Source organism: Telmatherina bonti (genome assembly GCF_933228915.1).
Source record: "Telmatherina bonti genome assembly, chromosome: 9".
In the NCBI taxonomy this organism is placed as follows: Eukaryota; Metazoa; Chordata; class Actinopteri; order Atheriniformes; family Telmatherinidae; genus Telmatherina; species Telmatherina bonti.
The window spans coordinates 38396275-38409091 of record NC_136627.1 but is presented as its reverse complement, the minus strand read 5'-3'; the positions used below and the strand labels follow the sequence as shown (position 1 = coordinate 38409091).

The 12817-nt window shown below is 49.5% G+C and overlaps 1 protein-coding gene across 1 annotated transcript in view; it reads right to left on the bottom strand.

Annotated features, from left to right (window-relative positions):
- The window catches only part of LOC306760509 (exocyst complex component 3-like protein 2), a 63023-nt gene that overhangs the window by 11589 nt on the left and 38617 nt on the right, over positions 1 to 12817 (bottom strand). Inside the window, 2 exon segments of the mRNA XM_079246380.1 lie at positions 8192 to 8430; positions 8643 to 9143. Of these exon segments, the coding sequence (XP_079102506.1) occupies positions 8192 to 8430; positions 8643 to 9106 (703 nt within the window). The 5' untranslated portion in view covers positions 9107 to 9143.

Sequence of the window (12817 nt, the reverse complement as noted above, 5' to 3'; positions counted from 1 at the left end):
TCACACTTTCCACTGATCTGAGGCTGAAATAGACCCGGACCTGGACCAGACGGCGGGTGGATGCAGATGCCGCCGCGTCGTGCTGGAGGCGGAGCTAAGAGTATGCCGCTGATTGCTGAGGCAGCAAATCAGGACCCCGACCCTCCGGGACTGGAACCGAGGATCCCTGCTGGTGGTCTGTGATTCAGTCGGGTAGAGGGGATTCAATCCGCCTGGAGGTCCAAATCCAGAACTTCTTCTGATTCCACACAAACGACTCAGTTTTATTCCTCTTCAGACTCAGACATGAATAATCTGCAGGAAGAACTGGTCCAGGATCATGTCCTCCTCCTCTCTGAACCCAGGTTTAACAGAAAAACCGGAGTTTTCTTGACCAGGTTTCTTTCCGGTCCTGGTCCTGCCTGTCGTTAACCTGTTGTGTAAAAATAAAGCTGAATTGAAGCCGTTTCCTGCAGAACCAGGATGTGACATGTTCCATGATTCTGCTTCAGACTCGACTGCGGTCCCTGACAGGAAGTCCGCCGACTGCAGATAGCAGCTCAGAGACGGTCCCGGCTCCTCAGACCTGTCAGCTGGCGGACCGGTACAGGATGTGGTTCTGACAGTCCTGAATGTGAACCTCTTATCTGAGTCTGACGGAACCGACACTGCAGTCCTGAACTGCACTACGGCTTTCCGGCTGGAGATGTGGACCAGGGTCTGGCTGGTCAACTGGTCCAGGTTTCAGAGTAGGATGAGGCAAACAGATCTGGTCATGGTAAATCCCACACGCTAGTCATGCTCTGCAACATGTCACATTCTGAAACATGCTAGTCATGTAATCATGTTCTGCAACACCCTAGTCATGTTCTGCAACACGCCAGTCATTTTCTGCAACACGCTGGTCATCTTCTGAACCACGTCACGTTCTGCAACACGCTAGTCACCCTCTGCAACACGCTAGTCATGTTCTGCAACACACTAGTCACCTTCTGCAACACGCTAGTCAAGTTCTGCAACACGCTAGTCACGCTCTGCAACACACTAGTCACGCTCTGCAACACACTAGTCACGCTCTGCAACACGCTAGTCACGTTCTAAAACATGCTAGTCATGTAGTCATGTTCTGTAACACGCTAGTCACATTCTGCAACACGCTAAACACATTCTGCAACACGCTAGTCACTTTTTACAACACGCTAGGTTTTCTCTGCAACACGCTAGTCATGCTCTGCAACACGGTAGCCACGCTCTGCAACACGCTAGCCACGCTCTGCAACACGCTAGTCACGCTCTGCAACACGCTAGTCATGCTATGCAACACACTAGTCACACTCTGTAACACGCTAGTCATGCCTTGCCACACGCTAGTCACCCTCTACAACACGCTAGTCATGCCTTGCCACACGCTAGTCACCCTCTGCAACACGCTAGTCACGCTCTGCAACACGCTAGTCACGTTCTGCAACACGCTAGTCACGTTCTGCAACACGCTAGTCACGTTCTGCAACACGCTAGTCACGCTCTGCAACACACTAGCCACGCTCTGCAACACACTAGCCACACTCTGCAACACGCTAGTCACACTCTGCAACACGCTAGTCACACTCTGCAACACGCTAGTCACACTCTGCAACATGCTAGTCATGCTATGCAACACACTAGTCACACTCTGTAACACGCTAGTCATGCCTTGCCACACGCTAGTCACCCTCTACAACACGCTAGACATGCTCTGCAACACGCTAGTCACGTTCTGCAACACGCTAGTCACGTTCTGCAACATGCTAGTCACGTTCTGCAACACGGCAGTCATGCTCTGCAACACTCTAGTCACGTTCTGCAACACTCTAGTCACGTTCTGCAACACTCTAGTCACGTTCTGCAACACTCTAGTCACGTTCTGCAACACACTAGCCACGCTCTGCAACACACTAGTCACACTCTGTAACACGCTAGTCATGCCTTGCCACACGCTAGTCACCCTCTACAACACGCTAGACATGCTCTGCAACACACTAGTCACGTTCTGCAACACGCTAGTCACGCTCTGCAACACGGCAGTCACGCTCTGCAACACGGCAGTCACTTTCTGCAACACTCTAGTCACGTTCTGCAACACTCTAGTCACGTTCTGCAACACTCTAGTCACGTTCTGCAACACTAGTCACGTTCTGCAACACTAGCCACGCTCTGCAACACACTAGCCACGCTCTGCAACACGCTAGCCACGCTCTGCAACACGCTAGCCACGCTCTGCAACACGCTAGCCACGCTCTGCAACACGCTAGCCACGCTCTGCAACACGCTAGCCACGCTCTGCAACACGCTAGCCACGCTCTGCAACACGCCAGTCATGTTCTGCAACACGCCAGTCATGCTCTGCAACACGCTAGCCACGCTCTGCAACACGCTAGCCACGCTCTGCAACACGCTAGCCACGCTCTGCAACACGCTAGCCACGCTCTGCAACACACTAACCACAATCTGCAACATGCTAGTTATGCTATGCAACACTCTAGTCACGTTCTGTAACACGCTAGTCATGCCTTGCCACACGCTAGTCACCCTCTACAACACGCTAGTCATGCTCTGCAACACGCTAGTCACGTTCTGCAACACGCTAGTCACGTTCTGCAACACGCTAGTCACGCTCTGCAACACGCTAGTCACGCTCGGCAACACGCTAGTCACGTTCTGCAACACTCTAGTCACGTTCTGCAACACTAGTCACGTTCTGCAACACTAGTCACGTTCTGCAACACTAGTCACGTTCTGCAACACTCTAGTCACGTTCTGCAACACTCTAGTCACGTTCTGCAACACTCTAGTCACGTTCTGCAACACTCTAGTCACGTTCTGCAACACTCTAGTCACGTTCTGCAACACACTAGCCACGCTCTGCAACACACTAGTCACACTGTAACACGCTAGTCATGCCTTGCCACACGCTAGTCACCCTCTACAACACGCTAGACATGCTCTGCAACACGCTAGTCACGTTCTGCAACACGCTAGTCACGTTCTGCAACACGCTAGTCACGTTCTGCAACACGCTAGTCACGTTCTGCAACACGCTAGTCATGCTCTGCAACATGGCAGTCATGCTCTGCAACACGGCAGTCACGTTCTGCAACACTCTAGTCACGTTCTGCAACTCTAGTCACGTTCTGCAACACTCTAGTCACGTTCTGCAACACTCTAGTCACGTTCTGCAACACTCTAGTCACGTTCTGCAACACACTAGCCACGCTCTGCAACACACTAGCCACGCTCTGCAACACACTAGCCACGCTCTGCAACACACTAGCCACGCTCTGCAACACGCTAGTCACGCTCTGTAACACGCTAGTCATGCCTTGCCACACGCTAGTCACCCTCTACAACACGCTAGACATGCTCTGCAACACGCTAGTCACGTTCTGCAACACGCTAGTCACGTTCTGCAACACGCTAGTCACGTTCTGCAACACGCTAGTCACGTTCTGCAACACGCTAGTCATGCTCTGCAACATGCTAGTCACGCTCTGCAACACGGCAGTCACGCTCTGCAACACGGCAGTCACGCTCTGCAACACTAGTCACGTTCTGCAACACTCTAGTCACGTTCTGCAACACTCTAGCCACGCTCTGCAACACACTAGCCACGCTCTGCAACACACTAGCCACACTCTGCAACACGCTAGTCACACTCTGCCACATGCTAGTCATGCTATGCAACACACTAGTCACACTCTGTAACACGCTAGTCATGCCTTGCCACACGCTAGTCACCCTCTACAACACGCTAGACATGCTCTGCAACACGCTAGCCACGTTCTGCAACACGGCAGTCATGCTCTGCAACACGGCAGTCATGCTCTGCAACACTCTAGTCACGTTCTGCAACACTCTAGTCACGTTCTGCAACACTCTAGTCACGTTCTGCAACACACTAGCCACGCTCTGCAACACACTAGTCACACTCTGTAACACGCTAGTCATGCCTTGCCACACGCTAGTCACCCTCTACAACACGCTAGACATGCTCTGCAACACACTAGTCACGTTCTGCAACACTAGTCACGTTCTGCAACACTCTAGTCACGTTCTGCAACACTAGTCACGTTCTGCAACACTCTAGTCACGTTCTGCAACACGCTAGCCACGCACTGCAACACGCTAGCCACGCTCTGCAACACGCTAGTCACGCTCTGCAACATGCTAGTCATGCTATGCAACACACTAGTCACACTCTGTAACACGCTAGTCATGCCTTGCCACACGCTAGTCACCCTCTACAACACGCTAGACACGCTCTGCAACACACTAGTCACGTTCTGCAACACGCTAGTCACGTTCTGCAACACGCTAGTCACGTTCTGCAACACGCTAGTCATGCTCTGCAACACTCTAGTCACGTTCTGCAACACTCTAGTCACGTTCTGCAACACTCTAGTCACGTTCTGCAACACTCTAGTCACGTTCTGCAACACACTAGTCACACTGTAACACGCTAGTCATGCCTTGCCACACGCTAGTCACCCTCTACAACACGCTAGACATGCTCTGCAACACGCTAGTCACGTTCTGCAACACGCTAGTCACGTTCTGCAACACGCTAGTCACGTTCTGCAACACGCTAGTCACGTTCTGCAACATGGCAGTCACGTTCTGCAACACTCTAGTCACGTTCTGCAACACTCTAGTCACGTTCTGCAACACTCTAGTCACGTTCTGCAACACTCTAGTCACGTTCTGCAACACTCTAGTCACGTTCTGCAACACTCTAGTCACGTTCTGCAACACTCTAGTCACGTTCTGCAACACTCTAGTCACGTTCTGCAACACTCTAGTCACGTTCTGCAACACTCTAGTCACGCTCTGCAACACGCTAGCCACGCTCTGCAACACGCTAGCCACGCTCTGCAACACGCTAGCCACGCTCTGCAACACGCTAGCCACGCTCTGCAACACGCTAGTCACGCTCTGTAACACGCTAGTCATGCCTTGCCACACGCTAGTCACCCTCTACAACACGCTAGACATGCTCTGCAACACGCTAGTCACGTTCTGCAACACGCTAGTCACGTTCTGCAACACGCTAGTCACGTTCTGCAACACGCTAGTCACGCTCTGCAACACGCTAGTCACGCTCTGCAACACTCTAGTCACGCTCTGCAACACTCTAGTCACGCTCTGCAACACTAGTCACGTTCTGCAACACTAGTCACGTTCTGCAACACTCTAGTCACGTTCTGCAACACTCTAGTCACGTTCTGCAACACTCTAGTCACGTTCTGCAACACTCTAGTCACGTTCTGCAACACTCTAGTCACGCTCTGCAACACGCTAGCCACGCTCTGCAACACGCTAGCCACGCTCTGCAACACGCTAGCCACGCTCTGCAACACGCTAGCCACGCTCTGCAACACGCTAGCCACGCTCTGCAACACGCTAGCCACGCTCTGCAACACGCTAGCCACGCTCTGCAACACGCTAGCCACGCTCTGCAACACGCTAGCCACGCTCTGCAACACGCTAGCCACGCTCTGCAACACGCTAGCCACGCTCTGCAACACTCTAGCCACGTTCTGCAACACTCTAGTCACGTTCTGCAACACTCTAGTCACGTTCTGCAACACACTAGTCACGTTCTGCAACATGCTAGTCATGTTAGTCTTGGATGTGCAAGCTGCTAATATGGACGAGTTACCATGGTAACCATGCAAAAACATGTTTTGACCTTCGGTAGTGATTTTATGTCCCAACCCAGGCACTAAGAAAGTAAAAACGAATGACTGCTACAATAGAAGCTGCTGGACTCCGATCAGACCGGCGACGCTTCATCAAGAATTACTGTTTTAATTAAGAGTTGTTTTCCACTTTTTTTAACCAGTTTGAAAAAAAATAAGGAATCTGTTGTTAATCTAAAATTTGAGAAAATTCTAGAAAACGTTCCTGAATACCAGCCTATGCAGATTTTATAACTTCCATCAACTATAGAACATTAAATCATCAACCGATTCAGGAATTTGAAGGAGACTCTGTAAACTGGGGACAAGGCGCCATGCTGGTGATCTTCTCCTGGTTTGGGGTTGCAGATGGTGCAGGACTGAACTTAGCAGTGGTGATGATGGGTTGTTCTGTATCAGCAAACAGACCCACACACATACGGGTCAGATCCTCTGAACCAACACACAAATATCTGATTTCACAACAGGAGTGTTCTCTGCATTGGTCCGCTGAGCCTTAAAAGACTCCAGCTGTTTCTAGCACGGACGGAAGGTTCCGGATAGACATCAGCACTGCTTGTTTGGATGTGTTGTAACCAAACTGTGGAGAGAAGACAAATGTTTACCACTAAATCTTTTCTCACTTCATTCTCTCAGAGTTTATGGTTTATCAGTCTGATCATGCAGAAAACATCCATCTGGGAGGAGGTCTGAGGCAGCGTTGACTCTGTATTGTCCTCTGAATGGGGGGTTTGCAGGACCAGGCAGGTCCACGCAGCAGCACTGCTCACCTGCAGCATGCTGGGCCTCAACTCGGCTCGCTTCTCTTCAGAACGCATGACAACAGCGATCAGCCGCCAAACAGCGAGTCCTGCTGAGTTCAGTCTGCAGGGATTCCTTCAAATGTAGGCGGTGGTAGGAGAATCGTTACGTCTTACCACTGTGTTCCAGGTGAATTTACTCTGTAACACGTATGATGACTCTGACACGTGTGTCATCTTTCTGCAGAGACCAGATTAAACACGCAGCAGTAGAAGATCTGGACCAGAGTCTGGCAGCAGACAGAGTCGCTTTGTTTCACTGATAAACAGGATTAGAGGTGTCAGAGCTGTTTGTACCAGCATCATCTTCATCACCATCATCACACGCCTGAGTGGAATCCGACCTGCTGATGTGCTGAAAACAAGCCCTCATCTGAGCCTGCAGGACTTCACGGTCCGACTAGAACCCACAAAGACGCCGCCGTGCAGAAACGTTCTCCAGGTAGCATCCGTCTTTCTGCGTGGAGTTAGCATGAATGCAGGGCTTCTCTCTGGGGTCTCTCTCCAGCTTTTCCCTCGGGTTCTCCGGGTTCTCTCTGGGTTCTTCCACCAGCCAGGATCATGATGTTTTGTTAACAGATCACTTCTCAGATGTGGGTTGCTTTGGATAAAGGCCGTATGGCTGCAGAACTGTTGGCAGTTAGGCTAACTGTTAGCAGTGAGGCTAACTGTTAGCTGCGAGGCTAACTGTTAGCTGTGACGCTAACTGTTAGCTTGGCATATGTCAGCACGGTGGCAGAAACTGTACAGAAGAAAAATCTAGATAAAAAAAAAAGATCCAGCAGGTTCCGTCCCATTTAGCAGAAATATGAAAATTTCTGATTATTTCAAGCTAAATGATCAACAGACTGAAATAACAACGTAAACAACAGTTCTGATGGAGCAGAATAACAGTGTGAACATGTAAACAAGGGTGTGGAGGGACTCTAATCGTTTATTAAGACCAGCAGAGTAAACAATAGAGTTTCCACATGTTTACAGTATCACACACACCAGACGGGAGAGTAACCTCGAGTCAACCAAGCCCCGATTCACAATCTAACATGGACCAGGAAGGACTTTCCGGCCTCATCAGGACCAGGTTTCAGTCCCAATAACCTCCCACAAGGACAACTGGTCTCAGTAAGGCCAGCGATTAAACCAAGAGAGCTCCTAATGAGGAAACAGGAACACTTCCCAATCAGATATCAGCGCCTGAGTGGAAACTGGGAGAATTCCAGGATCTCCCCGTAACTCTGTCACCTTCACCGAGTCCCAGTCTTTCTGCCGGTCACTGTCAGCGTCCTGCAGACGGTGGACAGGCGCTGATAAGGTCAGCTGTGTGGTATGACAACAAACTGGATGGAAAATACCTGCAGACGGGAACTGCATCATAATCTGATTTACCGCGACACAAGCAGCATTTTCAACACATTTCATCCCAACCAAGTCCCTCCAAGTACCTGACAGGTACCATTTTATCCCAACGAGTTCCTCCAAGTACCTGATAGGTACCATTTTATCCCAACGGCGTCCCTCCAAGTACCTGATTGGTATCATTTTATCCCAACTGATTACCTCCACATGTGACAATTTATTTGATAGAATTGACCACTTTTGCACAGTGGCCATGTGTTTAAGACGCATACAGAGCCTGAAATCGATAACAGCATCCAGATCCAGGTGTAGTTCTCTTACCTGACAGAGGCTCTCTGGGTTTGACCTCCTCCACCACCTCCTCCTGCACCGGCTGGTCCTCTGGGCCCTGTGACGAGCGGTCGGCCATTGACTCCCTTTTCAGCTTCCCCAGGTTCATCATCTTCTTGAGGGACAAGCGAAGGCTGACGGAGTCGCCGTCGTTCTCCAAACCGTTCAGTTCGCTGTTGGTGAGCGAATCCTTACGGGAGCTGAGGGAGTCGCGATATTTCCCAGCAAACCTGGAAGACAAACCACAGATGAAACCAGTCTTTCTGAACCAAAGCCTTTAATGTCTGGCTACTTCAGCAACACCTGTAAAAACATCTTGTACTTTGTCATGGTCACGTTTTCCCTTCCAACCAATAAGGAGTCCCGCTTTCACAGCAGCATTTCTGGCGAACCGGAACCGTCAGGTCATAGGTTCAGCCCTCTTCCCATCACCCCCACCTACCTGAGCAGACTTCCCTCAGAGCTCCTCCGTCCCCTCCTCTTCTTCTGTGAAGGTGACGGCGTTCCCTGCATGGATCCCTGGGGCGACGGCGTGCCGCTGTCCTTGCTCCTCCCCGACATTCTCAGGTTCTTCCTCAGCTTGTCTAAGCTCTTCAGTGGCGACTTGAAGGTGAAGGAACCCTTCCCCGAAGCTCGTCCTCCGCCTCCCTTCTTCCCCTCGTTGGCCTCGTTCTCGTCCTCCTCATCTTCGAAAGGGTTGCGGTCACGGGGCGCATCGCCATCCAGCAGGGAGCTGCCGGGTGACCAGTGGTGGCCATGGCTGCCATTGCCATGGACACCGTCATCGTCGTTTTCGAAGGGGTTGTGGCGGGGTGTGATGTTGAGACTCATCCTGCGGATGAAGAGGGCGTTGTCTAAAGTCGGACCGCCTTTCAAGCGGACTGGGAGGTTCTTGAGGATGGGCATGATCGAGCCGGGGGAGGGGGGGCGGGGAGGGAGGAACCTGTGGAGGGAGGGTGGAGAGAGCCGTCAATCAAAGATCTGTCAGCTGCACCCTCTGGTGGGTGAATGCTGGTACTACAGCCTGTCTCCATTTACATCCGAACAGAACAATTGTTAATAATCAAATTGATCAATAAATAAAATAAAAATGCATTTTTTTTAAAAAGACCAGAAGTAGTTTAGTGTAAACTGGTGAGAACAGATGTGAAGGGTTAACTCTGTTCCATCTTCACCAGCTCTGACACCTTGAACAGCAGCTGGTCGCCATAGCAACACATCCGCCGCCTCCAGGAAGCAAGCCTGGTTCACCTCAGGTCACAGATGACATGAAGTTTCCAGTAAAATCTCCCATCATTCCCAGTTTGATGTAGAAAATCACAAACTGGGTAACTGGTTTGTCTAAACCACAGACGGAGGGTTCGTATCTGACCTTCGTCTGTTGGACGTCTTCTCAGAGCGTCCACGTCGTGTTTAATGGGGATTTTCCAGCAGGACAGGTGTGTGAAGGTGTGTCCACACACAAACACACACCTGCTGTGTGTTTGTGTGTGGACACACCAAACAGCCCCTTTACACACCTCGCTTTATTGTCAAACCTCATTCACGTCCAACACCGAGAGCTCAGCAGGACAAAGTCTGATCGGTAATCCATCGTCTGACTTGGCACCATGGCAACAGGGAGTGCTCCCTTCTGATTAGCTGGAAGCCATCAGTAAGTTTCCACTGGGTCCAGATTTACAACCACAGGTAATAAATAGAGAGACGGAAGATTTCTTCTTTAATATTAAGGTTAATCTGAGGTTGAATCAACCAATGGAACATCAGAACGTCTTCTGGGACTAAATGAAGAACCGAACCGACCTCAGAGTTAGCGACTGAACATGAGGTGAGATTCCCTCCAGCCATAAAGCAGCAGGAGATGCCTGGACAGAAAACAGGAAGAAAAACTCATAAAGTCTTCAAACATTAACAGACGGTCGGCATTACCGAGCAGAGATCAGCTTTGTGACGACCTAATGATTCACAGGAAACCTTTAATCATTAAATCTGCTTCAGGAGTTTCTGTAAACCTGAAGAGGACGAGCTGGTACCAGGAGGTGGTACCAGGAGGTGGTACCAGGAGGTGGTCCCAACCAAGAAGACGACGGCTGCAAACGTCATCCAATTAAATGTCCATAAGCAAAGCAGCTTCGCCAGAGTTGCAGTTTCAGGCTACAACCAACCAGCGGAAGTTTAGCTGGTTTCCATGAAAAGGTCTTGAAGCTCCGACTGGGTGTCGAGGATCTGAATGGAAGTCCGAGGGACGTCCTCTGAAATGAAGGAAACACATCAGAGGAGGTGGACTGGGAGCGGATGTTGTTCAAGTTGTTGGTTTCCAGTTTGGCCAGCTCAGAACACACTGCTGCCAGAAATAACCTCACACAAACACACACACACACACACACAACAGACACACACAGCAGCGTTGCAGAGCAAAGTGGGAAGTGATTCAGAGCTGGTGCGTTTCCATAAATACCCAGCAGCCCCAGTGGCGCTCACACACAGCCTGTTTTCTTCAAGAGGGTCGCAGGGCATCGTGGAAGCTGCCGGACACAAACAATGGAGCGGAAAGGACACCGATAGTGTGACAGACTCCTGGGTCTCATGCTGGCCCCGGGTGTGGTGCAGGGGGCCAGGCTGGCAGGATGATGAGGGGCCCCTGGGCACTCACACATCAAAGCCCCCCCCGCCTCTACAATGAAATGGCCGGAACACAAGCTGGAGCATCAGTGTTTTATCTCTGAGCGTTTGACGAGTTCCACCATGTCGGAGACCTCCGGAGCACCACAGGGAACCGTATCTTCACCACTCTTCATCACATCGCTCTTCTTCCTCCATTCAGCTTTATGTGTATCGAGCCACTTCACAACAATGTTGTCACTAGGCTTTTTACACACACAAGTCAACGGACACATCAAACTTCTACACCTCTGACGTCCCAAGTTCACACGGTCTTCTCAGTTCAATCACTCTAAAGGGTTCTCTTTGTAACACACACTCTGACCTACATTTAGTCCTCCCCCCATCCGGGATGAGGTTTCCTGTGACACACCGGACCAAACAACGTAGTTTTCTGTTCTTATGGAATATGTTACGAGCTTTAAGACAGTGGTTCCCAAACTGAGGGGGGGTCCAGAGTCATGGGTCAAAATGTCTTCTCATCCCGATTGCTTCAGGAATAAGCGACAGTGGTGAAGAGCAAAGTTTTTTTCTCCCAGCAGGATCTCATCTGATGCTCAGCTCAGCGGAACGTTTCCTGGGTTCATACTTCCCCCAACACGGACATATACTCTGTATTATATTTCATATATATAGTTCGTCTCAGACTGGTGAAGCTCTGTCTATCTTTCCATCTGAGAGACTCTGCCTCTCTGAAATGCTCCCAGTCATGCTACAGACCTGTTGCCAGCTAACCTGATTAGTCTCAGTTTCAGCATCTCACGTTATGTTTTTGTTCTGTTAGTATGACTTTATGGGTTGATGAGGTCTGGAAATGGGTTGCTTGCAATTTTTGTCTTTTGTAATTTTGTGACGTTTATAGAAGTTTCCTATTTACAGCGTCTCTGTATGTCTCTTGGGGAACCCCACGTGTAGATCCTACCAACCAGGGGCCCAACATGGAGCCTTGTGGAACTCCACATGAAGAGGCTACCAACCAGGGGCCCAACATGGAGCCTTGTGGAACTCCACATGAAGAGGCTACCAACCAGGGGCCCAACATGGAGCCTTGTGGAACTCCACATGAAGAGGCTACCAACCAGGGGCCCAACATGGAGCCTTGTGGAACTCCACATGAAGAGGCTACCAACCAGGGGCCCAACATGGAGCCTTGTGGAACTCCACATGAAGAGGCTACCAACCAGGGGCCCAACATGGAGCCTTGGGTCACAGGTCTAATTTTTTAAGAATGTCTAACCGTTTAGGTTATCCAGCATTTTGATCCATCCAGGAGGTTTACATTCTAGCCACAACATGAAGTGTTCATTCAGAGATTCTTTTTTTTTTTTTTTTTTCACTTAAATTTTATTGTAACATTTTGCACATTTTACAACACCAAAACAAAACAAAACAAACAAAAGAAAAAGTTACAAATCAGTGTTGGTTGACATAATATACATTGTCCACTTTTCCCATCGATCTTCATATTCATGTTGTTGAAGTCTCAAGATATATGTAAGTCTCTCCATGTTGTGAATTTCTTCTACAATTTTTTACTGTTGGGGGCTCTTCTTTGCACCATTTCCTTGTGATAGCTTTTTAAGATGCTGCTAGCAATATTTTTATCAAATATTTGTCTTTACATGGTATTTGTTTTCCTGATAAAGATCCAAAGTACAGAGTTGAACATGACATGGGTAATTTGTATCCAAGTATTTTTCCCAACTCCTCCCAAATATTATTCCAGAACTGTGTTATTTTTGTGCACTGCCAAAAAATATGTGCATGTCCCACATCCTGTTCGCCACACAACCTCCAGCAAGGCTGATGTGTCGATAATGAAGCCTTTTTGATCTTTGGTGTAATGAAAAATCGTACAATGTTTTTCCAACAAAATATTTTCCAATTTCTGGAACTAGTTGTAGTCAGTTGAGTTTCACATAAATCATACCATACTTCATCACTCATTTCTACCGA